The sequence below is a fragment of the Tenebrio molitor genome, chromosome 4 (assembly GCF_963966145.1).
Source record: "Tenebrio molitor chromosome 4, icTenMoli1.1, whole genome shotgun sequence".
In the NCBI taxonomy this organism is placed as follows: domain Eukaryota; kingdom Metazoa; phylum Arthropoda; class Insecta; order Coleoptera; family Tenebrionidae; genus Tenebrio; species Tenebrio molitor.
In genome coordinates, this window is record NC_091049.1 from 1,809,559 (window position 1) to 1,829,024 (window position 19,466).

The window sequence follows — 19,466 nt, forward strand, 5'->3', positions numbered from 1 at the left end:
ATGAATGTCACGTGTTGCACTTTTACTGTGGAACGGACATGCTCTTAAAAATATTGTTCTTACAAAAAAGTGTAAAAGTAGATGAAACGCTTGTTATTAAAAATCATGTACCTATTATTATTATTATGAGTGTAGAAAGTTTTGTGTGTTTAGATTTATTTATATTATAAAAATTGAAACATACTGAAACAGACCACAAAGAATAATAATTAATGGTTTTGAAAGGCATATCTGATTAAACGGACAATGGAGAGTTTCTCGACACGCTCTCGAAGACATCGTTTAAGATTCATCAAAATGAAAAATCCAACATGACATGCATGATCAATGTATTTTATCTAGAACGCAATTAATGTTTTTTTTTCGAATTTGCGTCTCAATAGGTTAAAACAAGGGTGCAAATTCGAAAAAATAACATAAAAAAACTCGTTTTATAATAGGGCGTTGGCGCACTCGTCCCATTGAAAACTCCCCTACGGCTCGTTTTCTACACTTGGGACTCGTGCGCCAAATCAACCCTTATAAAACTTGTTCTTTAATATACTATATCATAATACACATTTACTAGTGTTGCTGTTCATATTGCCATAATATTTTTAATTAGTAGTGTTCATTAGGTATTTTTTTTTATGTTTCAGCTCCCGATGCTTCTTAAATGGTCGACTAATGTAAGTACATATTTTTCATGAATATTTTTAAAATAATGTTCTTACTAAATGTGTAGAATAACCCCAGAGTTATGCAAAATAGTTTTTTTTGTTTGTTATTTAATCTTTTGTTTTCCCATACACCTTGCAACAATAAAAACTGGTTCATTTCCTTTCTTTTATCCACACGTTGAAATATTTATTGTTGCAGAATTAATTTTTCGAATTTATTGCGATATCATTGTGATTTATTTTTTTAATTTAGTCGAAAACGAACGAACGAACTTTTAATTTCCGTTATTTTGTTTAATTTTGTGCATTTAAATAATTAAGAAAACAAACGCGGGATGATATCATCTGTTTGACAATTTGATATTTAAAAAATAGTTAGAGGATGTTATTTTATTTTCTGCAAACACACCAAATAAACTTTGGTATGATTCCATTTGAAAAACTTGTTTGATTTATTTAAAAGCATTTTCACAGGTTTGCGGACAAAAATACAACAATAAATAAAATTTATTTCAAAAATAACAATCAAGTTTAAATTAGGGATTTATTTTGTCATAAGAATTTTTTGAATTCTTCGTATGCCACGAAGATAATTTTTTATTTATGCAAATACAGAGAAATATAAAGTTTCCACCTAAAATCTAAACTTTGTTCTGGTTTGTGGCAAAAATAAAAGGATCAGGATCACAACCGTAAACAAATTCTGTGTTGGCACATGTGTAGGTTAGCTTACGTTTCTTTTTGATTTTGGCATTTAGTGACATTTAATAGACACCATTAGTTGCTGGGCTACTTTTTAGTCGCTCGTTACAAAAGTTCAGGTCTTCTTTTGGAGTTTCTTCTCACGTCAAATCGGTTGTTGGTAAAGACCATCACAGAAATGAAGAACTCGTTAGATATTATGTTGTTTTAAAAAATAATATTATGATGTTTTAAATTATATTAAATACTTAAATAGAGGAGGTCGCGATTCATATATTTTGTCTGTTAACGGTTGGTAGACTTTTTAGCACTGACAGTTGTCCTGTGCTGTCAAATGTCACTGCTGTGCGTGTTGCCAACTTCATAATAAAATCACAGCCTACTCTTTGAAGGGACGGAATTCAAGTATCGGGCGTTCAATTAAATTTTCGGTCAATGTTGGCGTTGAAGAGTCGATTGTGAACGCATGAGGTGTTTCAATCTTACCTCAGTTTTTGCGTTGTTTGTGTTTTTACACGAGCGGTGCGTTCACAATCGACTCTTCAACGCCAACTTTGACCGAAAATTTAAATGAACACCCGATATTTATTACAATCGTGCAATTTATTCTGTAATAACTAGAACAGATAACACACATAAGATTTTTTTCTTCGGTTCTTTGTTGTCTTTTTTTGCTCCACCACCATTTGTTGCAAACCTTGTTAATATCCGTAACCCACTTTATTTTTTTTTTCTAAACAACTAGAATCATGAACTAAAAAAAAAGAAGATAAAAATGTCATAATACTGTACTTTAAAGTGTCTCAGTTGTTTTTGGCAGAAATCTGCCACGGTTTAAACAATGTGAAATTCGTACTTTACGCAAACTAATTTTTTTAAATAATGCATGGAATATTGTAAGTAGTTGTACATCTTGTTATTCAATGGCTAACTTAATTCTAATGTAATCACAAAAAAGAAAGAACAATGGAAAATTAGTAAGCGTTGAGAATAAAAATCGACAATCTAATTAAGTTTTTATTTGAATTTTTTCAATGTTTTTCGGTTAAAATACATAGAATGGAAAGAAAAAAACATGGACTCGATAAAAACAATAAAAAGGGTGTTGACAGAATGTTTAGAGATAGAAGAGCAGTCCTCGGAGAAAAGATCTTCAGGTAAAAGTAGAGCATGTAACAGTATTGTCTAATTCACTGAAGATAATTTTTTTTTTTTGAAGATAAGAGCACAAACACTCCTCTATTGTGCAGCAAGCGACACTCATATACGCATATTTATTCATGAGTTGTTATTTTTGCACCAGCAACAGGGTCGGTGTAGTGCAGTAGCGAAATATGCAAATATGTTCATGAGCCTCGTGTTAATAATGTTCTGATCGGAATGATTTTAAGGACGAACATGCTCCTTTAATGTTCGCGGGAGAAGGGGCAAGGTCGCATCAACCCAACAGCCGTGACCGGAAGGGCATGAGTGTAAAGAACCGACTCGTTAAAAGATCAAATCAAGACCGATGCATAATTTATTCTTTCTATTGCACGAAAGCTATTACAAAACCCATTTTGGGTGCTGTAATAGATAATAGAAGTTCGCGTTTTGAAACAAACTAGGGCAAAGTTGAAACGTCAAAATTTAATTTAAGTTGATAAAAACAATTGAAAAAATGTATGTATTTTCATCTAGCAAATCCGAGCCTGACGATTTGAGCGTGACGATTTTAGCGTGTCGCATAATCGAGCCGGACGATTTGAGCGTGTCGATTTTAGCGTATCGCATGGAACTGATTCCGTGTGGTACGCCTAAAGAAGTTTTCACTTGAGGAAAAGTATAGTTGACTTATTGGAAGAGATTTGATTGTTGCGGAGGGATAAATCCAATCGGCGATATTTTTCCCATCGCAAAAATTTGGGGTCGCACACGTGCACCATCGACCGGTTGACATTGACATTATAACAATTCGCACCTCTTCGTACGAAGAAAAATAGTTTTTCTGACGCAAAACACCGAAATTTATGAAAGCCTCTGCATAATTTTACACGATGGAAATGTCGCCCGTAAACAAAAAATCCAACCGATTCAATACTTCAACACAACACCCATCACCAAGATGATGCAACGTTTCGGCGAAACGTCCGTCCCGTCTTCAGGGGAGTGACGCAGATTGGTTGGTGTCGTGACCGGCCGTTGAAATCTCTCAATCAGTCCGATCGATCTGTTACCTAATCGGGCGCCGTGTTTACCGGATGACGTCGTTTCAGCCGCCCACCGTGTGAATCATTGGAGAAAATCCGGGCTTGCATCGATATCGCTCGCTCGATTTGTGGCACATTTACTCACAAGTACGTTGCGACGCTTGAACTGTGACCCGAGCCGGATCAAGAAGGCCGTCAGGCGGCCTTGTCGAGAATCTGGCGCCCAGTTGGCGATGATGCTCTCTTTTGTTTATTTTTCTGTCAAATACCAAGAGGTGTTGTTTTTTACGTCGACGATAAACAATAGAGTTCAGGTGTCGCCAGAAACAAACACAGCAGGCGTGTGACCTAAAAATCCTTTCAGTTTTGCAAATTTATGCAAAACATAAAAATGAATCACGTTTTTGTAATTAGGATCGAAGATGACAACTGCGAGATCGGTGTTTTTTTTTTACATCAGAGAAAGTTCTTTTTATAGGAAATAATTGTTGTAAAAATAAACAATTATTATTATTGTATCTATTAGTGTTAGATACGCACGGTAGAAAGTAGAGTCTCGAGTGGAGCGGCTGAAATTTCTTTCGCGGATTTTCTATTTGTGTTGTTCTCTTGTCCAAGACTTTTCACTTGATGGATATATTGAAACAAGCAGCACTGACAAGTGTTTCACTGAATTTATACAGGGTGGACTACAAGGTGATCAAAAACAAAACAAATCAAGAGTGTTACCTCACCTTTTGTTTTATCGAAACGTCTGTAAACTTTGCCAAAATCGAAAAGTTATTTTCTAGGTTAACAACAGCACATCGAAAAATCTGCTTACCAGTGGCGTCGCGTTCGGCAATAAAGGTGGTAAATTCCTATACCCACTCTTACGAATGTAAAAGGTTGCTTTTGTTTATTTTATAAACTAGCTTTTACCCGCGGCTTTGCCCGCAAATTTCAGAATGTTTTAAAATTATGTTTCTACTTTCATGTATTGCTATAAACGCAGTAATTTCAATATGAAGTTTGTCTTTTTACGAAGAATAATTAAAACTTTACTGTAGACTACTTTTTTCTTCGACCATATAAACAAAAAAATCAATACGATAAGAAACTAACACTATGATCACTTACCAATTCATGAAAATACGCCAACATAACACTTTTATTTTCAGTTGTAACCTTATTTAGATCCTCCTATTGTTTGATTGTCTCGTTTGATTTCAGATACCTGCCTTTTGATTTTTCCGGTATTAAGCTATTTGAAGCTTGTTCTGCTTCATTTAAGACATCTTCCGGTAAAACACAATCATTCAAACACATTTTGCGAAGTTGCTACTTTTATAAACAACCAAATGTAACTATGACACCTGAACATATCATGCAAACGCGATTTCCAACTCGAAAAAAATTTTTTTGTGCTTAACAGGCTTAAAAATGATAATAGGGGTTGCTTTTTGTGGGTGTCAAGCGGCGAAGGTGACGATATACTCAGAGGATGCAATAGGGGTGAAGCGGCGAAGGTGAGGGTATTTCCAACTCGAAAAAACTGTCTTTTTTTCTTAACAGGGTTGAAAATGGTAGTAGGGGTTGGTTTTTGTAAAATTAAAGTAGACAGTAATTTTCTTCTTGTTTTGAAGATCAAGTGTACAAAATTTCATCAAGATCGGAGTAAAACTGTAGATTTGCATACAAAATATACAAACAGACATTCAGTTTTATATACAGTGTGGAAATTACTTATGGAATAAATTCAGTAATTTCAAAACTAATGACATTTGCCGAAAACGCTGAAACAGGTCAATTTTTGTTTTTAATAATGCTTGTTTTAAGTTACTTCACTTGTTCATGACGTCATCCATTTTTGAGCTATGACGTCATCACCAATTTTTTTAAATGACGACCCTCACTTTTTTCTTCTCTTTCTGATAGACCTTCCTTCTACCTAAACGATGAATGAAAAAAATTGGTACTTTACATAACATTTTTTTTTTTTTGAGAAAATAACAAATTTTATTTCAAAAATGTAATTTAATTTTTAATGTACTTATTTTTTTTCTATGTGGTTATTTAAAATCGAGGGTTTACTTTAATAAACCAAACAATTTAGCAGATTTATGACAGAGAATTCGCACTGAAATGGAACAACGGCCCTGACATTATTGAGCGCGGTGTACAGTGCCAAAAGTTGGCGGGGGATAATTTCAACATTTGCGTTACATTTTATTGTTAACCTTAGATGTTTGTTTGTTTCTGTTTAAGGTCAATTAAAATTTTTTTTGTTCGACACTGTCAGAATTTGAGAATTTTCTCCTGTGTGAACGGATTTTTATAAATTTGACAACTTGTCAAAACGAAACGTCAAGCTAATTTTAAAGATTTTTAGCGATTTGGAGCCTTTAAGAGGCTCGTCGAACAAAAAAACCTTGTATTCAACTCGTTCTTGTGTAATTTGGGCTTTTTTTGGCACTCGTGGACCTTTAAAACTCTCGTTTCACTCGAGTTTTAAACTGGTCCACTCATCCCAAAAAAAGCCAAAATTACACACGAACTCCACCATGAGAAATAAAAATCGACCTGTTTCAGCGTTTTTCACAAATGTCATTAGTTTTGAAATTACTGAATTTATTCCATAAGTGGTTTCCACACTGTATATAGATTTTCTCCATTATCAGATAATAATAAAATGCACAATTATAATTACAGAGGTATGAGTTTTATTATAAAGTGGCGTTTGAAACCACAAATTGTCTACGCCCATGCTTTGAAGGTTTATTTGCATAGGATTCCGCTACGACATGATCGATGATTTGCAACGCATGTTCTGATTTGTTTTCTTTTTGATCACGTTGTACATCCGATTATATAATTTCACATTTTTTCCTGTTCATTCAAGAGTGTTACAGTGTTGCTTTTGATTTTACCCAGGAAAAAGTTTCTTTCCCATTCCCATCATTATGTTATAACCGCTTGCGACCTGTCAAAGATAATCGTAGCCATCAGACGATCGTTACATGAGTGGAACGAATATTTTTAAATAATCTGGGTAGAGTTTGCAACAAAATTTTTTTTATGAAAATCCGGATGACGTAAATTGTCAATTCCAAATTACCTACTACGTAATTAAAAATAATAAATCAGCAAATCACTGTAATTTGTTTCATAATTACAGGACAGTTTATTTTTTAGTAGTTTTTCGTGGTCAAGGTTGGTACTTAAGAGGGAACAGGTGGTATGCATATAGCGTGAGTCGTGGTGACGCACGGTACTTCTAATTAAGTAAAATATTAGGTAATCGATTTTTTTAAGTTTTAATGTTTATTATTGTATCGCCCAAATAAAGTCAGATTTAGAGGAAAATAAAATTGAAAAATACGAAGATATTAACAAAGAAAATAAAAAATCTACAAGATAGTTTATTATAACACGAGTGTTATAAGAAGCATTTTGTAGCACGTACGTACGTACGTAGGAGTTAAGTGCTACAAAATGCCCCATAAACCAGATATCATACACTATTTTTTCTATTTTGCGCCTTTTTATGCCCCTTTTAAATGAAAAATTGCAGTTTTAAAATTTGGGGAATTTTATGGTGGTTGGTAACACAAATATTACAGTGGAACATTTGAAAGTTCAATCTGAAGTTATTGTTATATCGTTTTTTTAGCGTGATTTGGCGTTTGACATTGAAAGTTACCAACCTTGAAAATGTAAAAATTGTCTATTACAGCACTTAAATCAGCTATTAACGCACTGTTTTTTAAGTGCTGTAATAGTTTCGTTATGAACGCATATAATTTTTGTAATTTTCAATAAAAATTTCTAAATCGAGAAATCGCCAATTTCATTTAAGTTCTTCTTTCGGCAAACAATAAATGTCAAATACTACAAACTTTGGTGGATTGAAGATTTACGATGCGGACCTCGTTCTGTATTAGTAAGAGAAAAAGAAAGTATGTAGTTTCATCGGCAAGTTATTCTGGAAAGTCTATATTTTTCCTAATTTCAGAAATAATCATCAGGATAATTCTTGTTGAAAAAAAACGATATTAAATAAATTTTGATGAGGAGACAAAGTGTCTTTTAGGAAAAAGCTCTCTTGTTCTTACACTTTTATAAAAAAAAATCTTAATTAAGTGGTTTAAAGGAGTGGCGCCATACTATACGATTTCCATAATTTAGTGTGAATTTGTCGTTTCCAAATTGCCACTAATTAAACAGTTACAAATTTAATGGATATTTTATAATAACTTAATATTTAACTTGTTCGGTAATTAGCACTTTTCTGCAACATTTAGAATTATAATTAACACACATAACAAAACAGAAGGTAAGGAGAACCATACATAATTTCCATTAATTCCATTCAAATTAATTGTTAAAGGTAAAGGTTTTAGCAGACTTGCCAGAAAGCCAATAATATAATAAATAAAGCAATATAAAGACAGCTCGCAGGTGTAAAAGCACTCGCCGCGCTCGTGTTCTAAACTATCTACTCGTTCTAAAAAGTATCACTTTACACACATGTTACGTAAATAACTATTTTTTATTACAAATACAAAGAAGTCTTTGCAACAAAACAGTAATACATGTAAAATAGGTCACTAATTTCATATTTCAGTTACAAATTACATAAAAATACGTCTCCAACTACCATCTGTTTCACTTGAAATGACAGCAACTTTCATTTTTAAATTTCAAGTGGACACACTTGTACAAATCTGGGCCAAATCAAGAAGCTTTCTTGAGGATCCTGACCCAGCACCCGCAGTCCAATACCGTTTTCACATGTACCAACCTTACCAAACGAAAAGTGTTAGTTAACAGGTGGTAACGACGGAAATAACAAAATCCATAATTCACTCGTAATTTCTATTGCATAAAGTGGACCCGCGGCATTTTTTTTTAAATTTTTTCTTCGTCCACGCTCGCCTGGTCTTGCCAATTAACAACAACAACAAATCCATTCACTGTTGGTTGACTTTTACGCATTACGCTTTCGTTCTTGACATTGCCCCAGTAGAAATTTCTCGACACACACACACGGGGGCGTGTCCTCTAGACTCTTATGCTTCTCGTTCACTTTCGTTTCACCCGACCTTTGCATTATCCTCCAAAGTCAACGATCCTTCCCCATCCACTTTCTATTCTTGTGCTATGCAAATAGAGCGTCAATTAATAAATTATCAATCGGACAATTATCCTTGTTGGGACTTTCACGATCGGTCCTTATTCGGTCCAGTCCTGGAGAAAACTCGCACACCTCGCACATTATTTTATCGTGTTTCATCCGGGCAAGATTGGATCTGTTCCTGCCACGGTCAAGGTCTGCAGCGTGATGCGGTCACGACATAATGGCGGTCATTATTGCAAATTAAGATGGTGGGATGTTGCGAGAATGTTATCCTAATGTGATCAGTGTATTAATCACTGAAAAAAGACCAAGGCTGAGGTGGAAGCGTAAAAACTGTACCTACTATTTACACTTTCAATGGTACGGGAATTTATTAATGCAAATGTTGGCCGAGTTCCAAACACAAACGTTATTATCTTGTACTAAATTGGGATTTTGCATAAAGCTGTCGACGCTTTTTTTTGTTTTTTTCTGCCAGGATTTATACAGGGTGTCTTAAAATTATCGTATTCCGAGTTCGGGGCTTAGTAGGGGACATCCTGTTGACCAAGTGAAAATGTTTAAAAAAAAAATTGCTCACTTTAAAAAAAAATATCAAAATTGCCAATATTTGTTCAAAAGTACCTGATTAATATTCTAGCTATGTTGTACTTCCCTTTTGAACAAAAATTGGAAAAATAAAACTTTTATTTTTTCGAGATAAAGCTGTTTTTTATATTTTAATATTTTACATAATCATCCTCACCATATTTCAAAATTTTTTATTTGAAGAAAACATGATGAAAAGTTTGAATCTTCAGACCCATATATCTTTGTAAAGACCCCCCCTATATTTTTTATTTTATTTTTTCGAGATTCCTGAGATTTTTCCCCACAAGACCCCCGGCTTGGAATACGTTAATTTTGCGACACCCTGTATCATTTTACAGAAGTCGAAAACGGCTCTCGCCACCAATTAGTATTAACGTTTATCTCGTATTTCATTGAATTGCATATTTCTGCATAGCTGAGATTCTTACAATTGTAATTAATAAATATGTTGGGTTTTTAGCACAGCGAGATGTCTGTCAGAGCGACCCCATACAGAGACTGTAATAGCGAATTCTTGTCAGTAAATTCAGTTAATTGCAGTCATTTTATCGTGTACATTTTTATTTTGGATTTTTCAAGCATCCTAGTACATTTTTCATTTTGTACAAACAGGATTTGGTTTTTCACAACTTTGTCCAGACATTGTATTTTTATATCTACAACCTCTTCTCTAAATCATCATATTTTTCCTTTCAATAAATTTTTGGAGAAGCTGAAATACCCACTTAGAGTAATGTGAAGGATTTCCCCATATTGTTGATCAAAATACAGCCATGAGGTTTTCCAACAAGTCACCACAAAGTGCTCCACACGATGGAATGATGTTGCACTTGTTGCAAAGAAGATAGTCGTCGTCTTTTCTTTAATAACGTTGCGAGACATTTAAAAACCAGTAGCTCACAAAGTAGACGACAGACAAGAAATAGTACATTTCAAGAACTAGTTTTTCTTTTGTATTAAAAATGCAACGTAATTGCTGCTTCTGAGATTGTCTGTAACTCATACAAAGTGTTCCAAAACGATTGTGGTATCGTAGTAGGTTTTGACAACGACAAAAAGTGATAGCAACTATTGAAAACCATCACAAAATGACAGACATAAAAGAGATTAGGTTTATCACCCAGACAATAATGAATTTGTGAATTTTTGAATATTGACAACAGGCATTGAATGACAGAAAAGATATTTGACACTTGCCCCAGCGACTTGGAGGTTATGTTTGATGTAGTGTAGTCCGGGACCTTATCGTCGAAAGGTGGCAAACTATTTTTTTCCGATACAAGCACTCTACGATACCACAATCATTATACAATATACAGGGTGTCCCAGAACTCGGGGATCAAACTTAGTGTGGGTTTGCCTTGGTGATAAATGGTCAGAGTGTAGTAGATTTTTTGTAATTAACAATTAAAGTTGACCAATCAGAAGATCGCTGTTCAATTTCAGGTAAATTCAACGAACACTTTAAAAATTGTTTAGCGACATAATTCTAGTAGTAATTTTTATTATTCACGCGTATTACACGTTCCTTAGCAACTGAAAGAAAGAACTCAATTTTCTGGTGAAAACTGCTCAAACACTATTGCTCAACTTGAAAAATTCACAGCTAAGAAGTTATTGCACCCTGAATATTTTTCTTAACGTTTTTCACCTCCATTACGACCACGGAATGTGCCCTTTAAATTTGATTCGCCAGTTCTGGGACACCCTGTATGTACATATTTGTGAAAATAATTCACTTTTTGTCGTTTTGAATTGTTTTTTCTACAAAACACTATATTTGTTGTATTTATAAAAACAAATGACAATCATTTTTATTTTCAGTGGCATCGTAATACCAGTCGACCTTATTTCTTTAAATGGTAAAGTGATTTTTCACGCTGCAGTGTTCAATTCAAAAATAACGTCTAGGTAATGGCGCTACGTTGACATATTTGACGAATATGTGGTAAATGAAAAATTAAATTGAGGAAAAAAAACGATTAAAATAGGTAACGATCAAGTTACGAACGCCACTGTTATTTTTTAAGAGCCGTTGAAAAATGGCGGAAAAGTGTAAATCAGCGAAAAATGTTTATTTTAATAAAATAATGGATATTACCTGTGCGAGTTCTTTTCGAAAAACTCCAACGCGAAAGAAAATACATATTTCCATTATTCCGAACCTTTGGTGGTCACTGTGCTCTATTAATATTACTTTATACAGCAACAGTAACAATACATTATTCAACGAGTGTGTAATGATGGCAATTATCCACCAGAATGCAAGAGCCGTATACAAGTACATATTGCAATCATTCGGGTGTGTAGTGGCCATTACACGCGAGTAGAATACGATACTGTATCTATAATATACAGATTTAATTATTTTCACAATTCATTTATTACTTCTTTTTAATGAATATTGTCTACATGATGATTTCCAAATGTTATTTTGCGATTGGTCACAATCCGTGCAGTAATTAGTTATTACTCACGGCAGTAAACGCATGGACACGGAAGGAACGTGTTGGACATTTAATAAGAATAAAAAAAGAATGTTATTAATTGTGTTAAGAAAAATTATTCCAAGGTTGTGAAATCATATTGATAAAATGTATATGATTGATTAAGAATAATTATTATCAACAGCATGGAACAGTCTTTCCCAATATCATGTTTAAAGTGAATTGACGTTTCCTTCTGTCTACGTCATTAAATACTAATCTTACAATGCAATTTCCCCTAGTTTCTGCTGTAAAGTAAAAAACACCGCGTGCGGGAAATCGTTGTTCCCGCACTCCGAGGACAACCACGAAATACCGATTTTGAGTACAAAAAACCATTTATATTTTTTAAAATATTTTGAACATTTGCATTTTGACGCGGTCCTTTTTTTTCTTTTTTCTCGAATCTACTTTTTTCAGACTGACAAACAAAATATCTCGAGATCTACTCAACCAATTTTGATCAAATTTATACCACACATTCTTTATAGCATTATCAAGAATGTAGCGCAGGATTTTTTTGATTAGGTGCCGCGTTCATTTTTTATGATTCTTAAAACTCACGATTTTGGTAAAAATCAGAGGTTTTTTTTGGACGATGTCTGACAAAAAAATCAGGGTCTTGCTAGACGACTTATATGTCCGCAAATGTTTTATTAGTTTTTTTTTTTTAATTTGCTCATTAAACAATATACAGAGTATCCCAGAACTGGCGAATCAGATTTAAAGGGCGTATTCCTTAGTTGTAGTGTTGTAGTCAACTTTAGTTGTTAATTGCAAAAAATTTACCACACTGACAATTTTTTTTAACGCTATTGCTTTCATTTATCACCAAGGAAAACGCACTCTAGGTTTGATCCGCGAGTTCTGGAACAGCCTGTATTTGTGAAAAATATATTTTTCTCCCTACCGGTTAGAAATGTAGGCTGTGGATACCTCATTTGAGGTGAGAAAATTCAACTTTCTCGCTAAGGTAAGAAAGTTAATCATGAAATGTTTATGGTAAAACTGTACCAAAATACAAATGTCAAAAGTGTCAAAAGTGAAATAAGTTATTGATAAATGAAAGCCAATTCAATGAAGTAAGTTGGTAGGTCAATCATATAATCTGGAAAATAAACAGATAAGCTAGGTAGGTAGATTACTTTACCCTGTTTATATCAAATTTTCGAACAAACCTCAAATCTTCAAATGCGATGACAAGTTAATTAAACAAATAACACAGCCTACTATTCAATTCTCAAAATTTTCGTTTTAATCACAAATATAACCATCTTTTCTGACTTTTTTCAAGAAAGTTGTGCCGGTAGGGAAAAAAATTGTATTCAAACCTTGTTAAGAAAGTGTCCTTGCAGACCTTAGGCACTTACAAACCTCGTCTACGACTCGGTTTATAATCTTTGCCTGCGGTCTGCAAGAAACCACTTTCTTACCTTGGTTTGAAATATACTATTTTTTCCATCTCATCTTTGGAGGGAGCAGAAACAAAATTGCTGATCAGGTCGTTGTAATTTAGAAAAAAGAGGAATGTTTGCCTTTTTGTGATTTTAAAAAACGAGTTGTCGGCCAAAAAGATTAAGACATTACTAATGCAGTAGGCATTTTACATCGCTCGGTTTTTATTAAAACACTCCCGCTGCGCGGTCGTGTTTCAATGTAAAAACCTCGCGCTGTAAAATGTAGCCTACCGCATTTGTAATGGTAAATAACTATTCCGTTATGGATGTATTAACAAGAAATAGCATCACCACAAAAATTTCCAGTAGCAAATAGTTTTATGAATTTAAAATAGATCTTCTTTGTCTCAATAGAATAATTAATATTTGTCAAACAATTTTAATTGTCTGAGCCAATTAGCATGTCCGAAATGAAAAATAATAAAGCTAACACCAATGTCACATAATTATTGTTAAATTTTGTTCGACTGCTACGATCACATTTTAGAAACAAACAGAAAAAAAACGAATTGTTTTGGTATTTCGCCAAGACAATAGAATTATGCAGTCTGGATTAAATGTGTTTGTTTATGAATTTTTGAAAATTGAAAAAAACGGCAAGGCCACCAAAACACGAAATATATCACCAAGTCTCGACTTATTAAACAAACCATTAAAGTCACGTCGAGCCATATATTTTGCAACCATTTCCATATTATTACGTAACGTAATGGTAACAACAATGCATCATTCGAATCTCCGTTGTTGCGGCAGTCCCGTCAAAAATGTCACCGTACTCAGCGTAGGTACTATATTTTTAGAAATTCGTAATTAGTCGAATTTTTCCAAAAACGGACGACCAGATAGATCGGAACCGCGACCGTCCAGGATGGGACTCAGATTCCCCGGCGAAGAATGCGGATGATGACGTCATACGTTGCCTATAAAACCGCCGCGCGAAGCGCCGACCCTCACAACAGAGGCGTCCGTAGTGGAACTGTAATCGTGCAAGAACCAGTGCCCCACTTTCCAATCGATCGACCGAAAAAAACATCCGGAAAGATGAAGTTCCGTTTTGTTCTGGTGCTGTGTGTTTGTTACGCCACCCTCGACTCCCCGGCGGAGTCGTCGGCGATTCCGATGTGGGAGTTCCTCAGCAAGGACGAGAAAGTGAGTGCGGCGGAGAGCGCCTGGGCTGAGCGCTGAAAGCGGCGTCACGAACTAATTCTCCTCTATTAATAGATGTCCTACTTGTACTCGATGTTCGCCAATCAAGTCGACGAGTTCTGCGAAAAATCTACCATGGTCAATTGCAACAAGGAGTTGCTCAAGTACGGCCTGGGCAAGCTGAAGGACATGCCGGAGGACCATCTGGACGTGATGGACCCCTACCAGAGGGGCGCCAATGATATCAGTAAGTTGCGAAGACCAGTGGCGGCGCTTTAAAAAGGCGAGGGGGGCTGATTTCTTAAAAAATTATTTTCTCGAAAAGGATTTCAAAAAGTAAGCAACCGCATTTTATACTTTACGACATTCATTTAAATGTTGCAATGACATATTTTACCGCACGAGTACGGTAAAGTGATCAAGTTCGGTAAAAATTCTTTTTTCTCTTTTGAATTATGATATGATTAATTAATTTCTCCGATATTGTAAAATATTCTTTACGGCATTGCGTGCAACCTCGTCCTCTTGAGTAAAAATCGCAACGCGAGTCGCCACTGTCGCCGGTTTCAAAGTCGTCGAAATGTCGATGAGACCTCGAATTGCCCTTTCAGTATGGGACTCGATGATGGAAGGTCACGAGATGATGAAGAGCGCGAACCCGCGTCTCACCACCCACAAACCGAACAGTTACGAGGACGATTCTTTCGGGGATTTCGGAGCGGCCTCGGCCAAGATCGACAACGTGTACAGGGTCCCGCCTCCCAAAGGATTCGTCTACACGATCCAGAGCGGCACCCCCCAGTACACCTACCCGCAGAACGTGCAGAAAACGGGGGCGTACACCAGGTTCCAGCAGTTGTACACCAGCACGACGCCGCCTCCCAGAGAGTACGCGGGGGGCTTGTCGGGACCGGCTGTGGTCAAGGTGTACCCTGATGGAAGACCCGTGAGGGAGGAGGCGAGTCGGGCCCCGCAAGACGACGATCTCCGGCAGTACCAACTGTCGAAAGTGAAAATACCTAATTTGTAAGAGAGGATGAACGAGGACAGTAATTTGTGATATGTATGGCTCTGTATATAATTTATTGTGTGGTGTAGATGATTCGTCTTAATTTATAGCGTGGATTTGTTATTTTTATTTATTTTTTAAACGTTTTAATTGATCACTTTGTGATCGTGATGTTTCCGGAGTTGCCGGAAGTTTGTACGAGTACACTATGTGATGTACGACTCAGCAGTATAACTAGTATTTTAATTCTTTCCGTTTTTTATTACAATCGACCTCGTCATACACTAATACCTACGGTCAATATTTCAATGGTTCGGTGCATTCATAACAATGATGAATCACTGGTGATAGTTTATTAAAAAAATTCAATGTGGAATGATTGATGACATCAGCGAGGCAAGGACAATGTCTGATGATGAACCTCTGTTCAAGAACCTGTCGTGATTGACAAGGCAATGAATGACGCTGCAGAATGTGTTATTGTGAAACTTTCTGAACCAAGCTGTTTTAAGGTGATCCTGCGTTTTTGTAATTAATTATTATCGAACTTTCGAAATGCGACTGCTTCACAATAGTTAATCGAGGTGGAATCGATAACCTCTGACATAATTATAGCAAAACACTGAAATATCTGGTGTGCTAAATACAATGAAACGGAAAATATAGTATATTATATCATAAAGAGTAGAAGTGAGTCTTTTTGTGTCAAGCCCAGAGATTGGGCGAAGCACAAAAAGACCTTCTACTCTGAATGATATAAAGTCCTCGTCTAGAAATAGTCAATTTTGACTTAAATTGTAAATCATTTCACAATAGGACAACAAACCGTCTTATAACTACCATAATACCCTCTAACTTTATGGCCCCTTTGTTGTGCAGTGCCGACTCAAGGAAGAGCAAACATCAGGTAAAGTAACAGCCCCTATTTATTTATGGAATTATTTATGGTAGTTATAAGACGATTTTCTCTCCTATTGTAAAATGATTTACAATTTAAGTCAAAATTGACTATTTTTCGACGAGGACTTTACAAGGTGTCTCAGCTAAGATTTTCGAGCCTAATAACTCAGTTATTTTCCAGCGGATTTTTGTGAAATTTAAAATGCAGATATTTTAGACGGTGAAGAATAAAATCCCATTAATGCAATCACCCAAGTCTTAAGAACGTAATTTTTACATGTCTTTTTAAAATGTTGAATCAATTAAGATTTACATAAAAAATTGATCGTCAATAAAAATGCTGTAGGGAAAAACTCGTCCTTGAAAGACGTCTGGTTTGCAAGAAAAAAGCAAAAAACTGTGTTAAACGTGACTGCAAATGCAAAAACATAGACGCGTATGAAACAAACGCGCAATTTTGCAGAATTTTGGTCATCCCTTTTCGCAGAAGCGCAGGTGATATATTTGACGTTTATCTTGCTAACCTTACAAACACTTACAAAGTTAAAGACAACATTTGGACGTAATTTATTATACTGGATGCTTTAATTCTTCCATAAAGGACTAAAACACGATCGGGATATTTTAGCAAGGTAATTTAGTTCACGTACGCTTCCTGTGTTTTCAAATAAATTGACGACTCTCTTAACCTTACATTTTGTAAAGCCTACATTTGGATAGTGTTCCACGAGAAAACGAATTGTGTCACTCTCCATAGGCAATTTTTTTTTCCTTTTTCAACAATATTGAAATTTCTGCCGCTGTAGTCTATTTTTAGAGTATTGTCAATAAATTTTCACAATTTGACGTTTCTAATAAAGCGCGCCCAATTTTGACAGACTTTAAAGGGTGTACAAAATGTTGCTTGGCAATTAATCATCAATTGTTTCAAAAGGTAACTGCTCAAATACCTTCAAATTTTACATTAAATTTTTAACGACAAAATCTAATCTTTTCGTTGAATCAGACCAGTGATTTACTTAATTGTTTGTGTAGATCCCTATTTTTTAATGTTTAACAATCTAATAATAATCGCGCATAATTTTCGATAAAGGAAACATGTGTTAAAATTACATTTTTTAACTTGAGGCAATTTTATTATTACTAATTGAACCTTCACGGTCTAAAATATCTGCATTTTAAATTTCATAAAAATCCAAATAACCTTAAGTCTTAGCTGAGACACCCTGTATATTATTTTATCTTCAAGCAAATCACAAAAAAAAAAAAAATCGGACATAAACTCTATTTATTCCTTCAATTTATGAAATCGAACCCAAACATGTGTATTGTAATTAAGTAAGGTTTTTTCTGGTTTATCTTGATACCTTGCTATATCAGCTCCAATTTTATTTTACTTGAAGGTAAAATAACAAGACCTAATTTTTTAATCGGATAAATTTTCCAAATTCACGAACATTTATTGCTTTGACAATTTTACGAGTTGAATTTGGGCATTTTTATTCTGGTTAGGTCCGAGAGCTTTAGCTCGAGGGTTTAACCTTTGAATAAAAATCCCCAAATACGAACGAGTAAAATTGTCTAAAGCAAAAATATTTAAGTGAAATTTTGGGAAATGATTCAGATATAAAACATTAGGTCGTGTTGTTTTTGCCAAGATTAATTCCAGAATACAAACTTTAACGTTAATTATTATTTACATATTTACAGGGTGTTTCTGAAATACGTGTGTTAATTTAAATTATATATATAACATTTTTACGAAAAAGCAATACAAATTGATTTAAAATTTGGAATAAATTAACCACCATCAAAGTGTATACCCGCCTATGGGTAAGGGCGAACATTTTCTGTTGTGATAGAAACAGAGCTTTGTTAAAAAGTTCCATTGTTATAGAAAAAAATAAATAATCAAAATTTAGATTCTCATGGTTACAAAAAATAGAAACTACTTAATCACACAAAACGACTCGTTTGGTAAAAATTGTGGGGCAAAAAATCTTACTTTTACGAATTTTACAAAATGTTATAGAGAAAAGTTTCATAAATTGGCAAGTTCTTTCACTGGTTAAAATTAACACACGTATTTCAGAAACACCCTGTATAATACCTACAGTTATTAAAAACAATTTGAGAATCTGAAAGGACTAGCATGCAATTTTAATCACTTCTGAGAGATGACAGAGAAGTAGGACGTTTTTATCGCGGTAAAAATTTTTGATTGGATGAAAGCAAGCGCTCTGATTGGCTGAATACGACGTTTGATGAATGTTGATAACAGGTGCGCTTTCAAAACCAGTGTAGCTGTGTGATCTCCATTAGGACTTTTTTTTTACGTCGGTTCAGGTGGGCAAAAACAAAGAAGACAGAAAAACAGTCGAGTATTTTTTTTACTAGAACGAATATCTAATTAGTCATTTACGAGTACCTTTGAAAACACTAAAAATGCGGTGAAATTGAACTTTTTCAGCTAATCACCAGAAAAACCGCACTTTCAAGGTTCCCAAATGATTTTTTTTTTTTAAACAAATATGGCTTTCGTCAGTTTGGTTATTTTCGTATTTGAAAAATGTAACAATTTCGGCTACCGTTGGGGGCGCTACTGAGCCAAGAGTCATACTCCTGCTCGATCCGGCTTATGTCTGTGCATTGTTTTCTAAAATAAGTTGTTGGTTTTACGTAAATTTGGGGTTTTTTGTGAGGGCTTTTTTAAGGTTACACAATATTTTAATTTAGTTAGAGGCAACAGCAGAGAGCAGATGTGTTGTAGAAGGTGAAAAGGTGTTGTGTGTTGTTAATTTTATAGTGGTGAAAACAAGGTAGGAAATTTTTGGATTGTCTCTACTAACAAGTGCCTTGAGTAGTGCTCCACGTGAAATTAAAAGCGACAGATATCTGTTAAAGATAACTTGCATATTTCGGCATGTTTATTGTATTGATCCAGGTTTTATAAATTTTTTGTTACAAGTGGCAAATCATCAAAGCCCAGCAATTTTAATTGTGATATTTAACACATTTTCTGTGCCTACATAATATACCGTGCCTTCAAATAAATTCGGAATTAGAGTAGGTTGTGATTTGTTTTGTAAATTTACTTTTCTATGGGGATATTTAAAATTGAGGCTTTCTTTTAATAGACCAAACAATTTCGAAGATTTACGACAGAGAATTCGCGCTGAAGTGGAACAAATAAGCCCTGACATTATTG

The 19,466-nt window shown here is 34.7% G+C and overlaps 1 protein-coding gene across 1 annotated transcript; it reads left to right on the forward strand.

Moving 5' to 3' along the window:
- The first annotated feature begins 14,150 nt into the window (after nucleotides 1–14,150).
- On the forward strand, nucleotides 14,151–15,607 carry Reg-5 (Rhythmically expressed gene 5). Its single transcript, XM_069045029.1, has 3 exons — nucleotides 14,151–14,352; nucleotides 14,425–14,596; nucleotides 14,961–15,607. The coding sequence occupies exons 1-3, from the start codon at nucleotides 14,245–14,247 to the stop codon at nucleotides 15,377–15,379; spliced, it is 699 nt and encodes a 232-aa protein (XP_068901130.1). The 5' UTR covers nucleotides 14,151–14,244; the 3' UTR covers nucleotides 15,380–15,607.
- Nucleotides 15,608–19,466: the final 3,859 nt, after the last annotated feature.

Excerpts from the sequence above, each read along its gene's own strand:
- Reg-5 (XM_069045029.1), top strand. The coding sequence starts at position 14,245 with ATGAAGTTCCGTTTTGTTCTGGTGCTGTGTGTTTGTTACGCCACCCTC. Across the intron at positions 14,353-14,424 it reads TCCTCAGCAAGGACGAGAAA|ATGTCCTACTTGTACTCGAT; the intron begins GTGAGTGCGGCG and ends CTCTATTAATAG. Across the intron at positions 14,597-14,960 it reads GAGGGGCGCCAATGATATCA|TATGGGACTCGATGATGGAA; the intron begins GTAAGTTGCGAA and ends TTGCCCTTTCAG.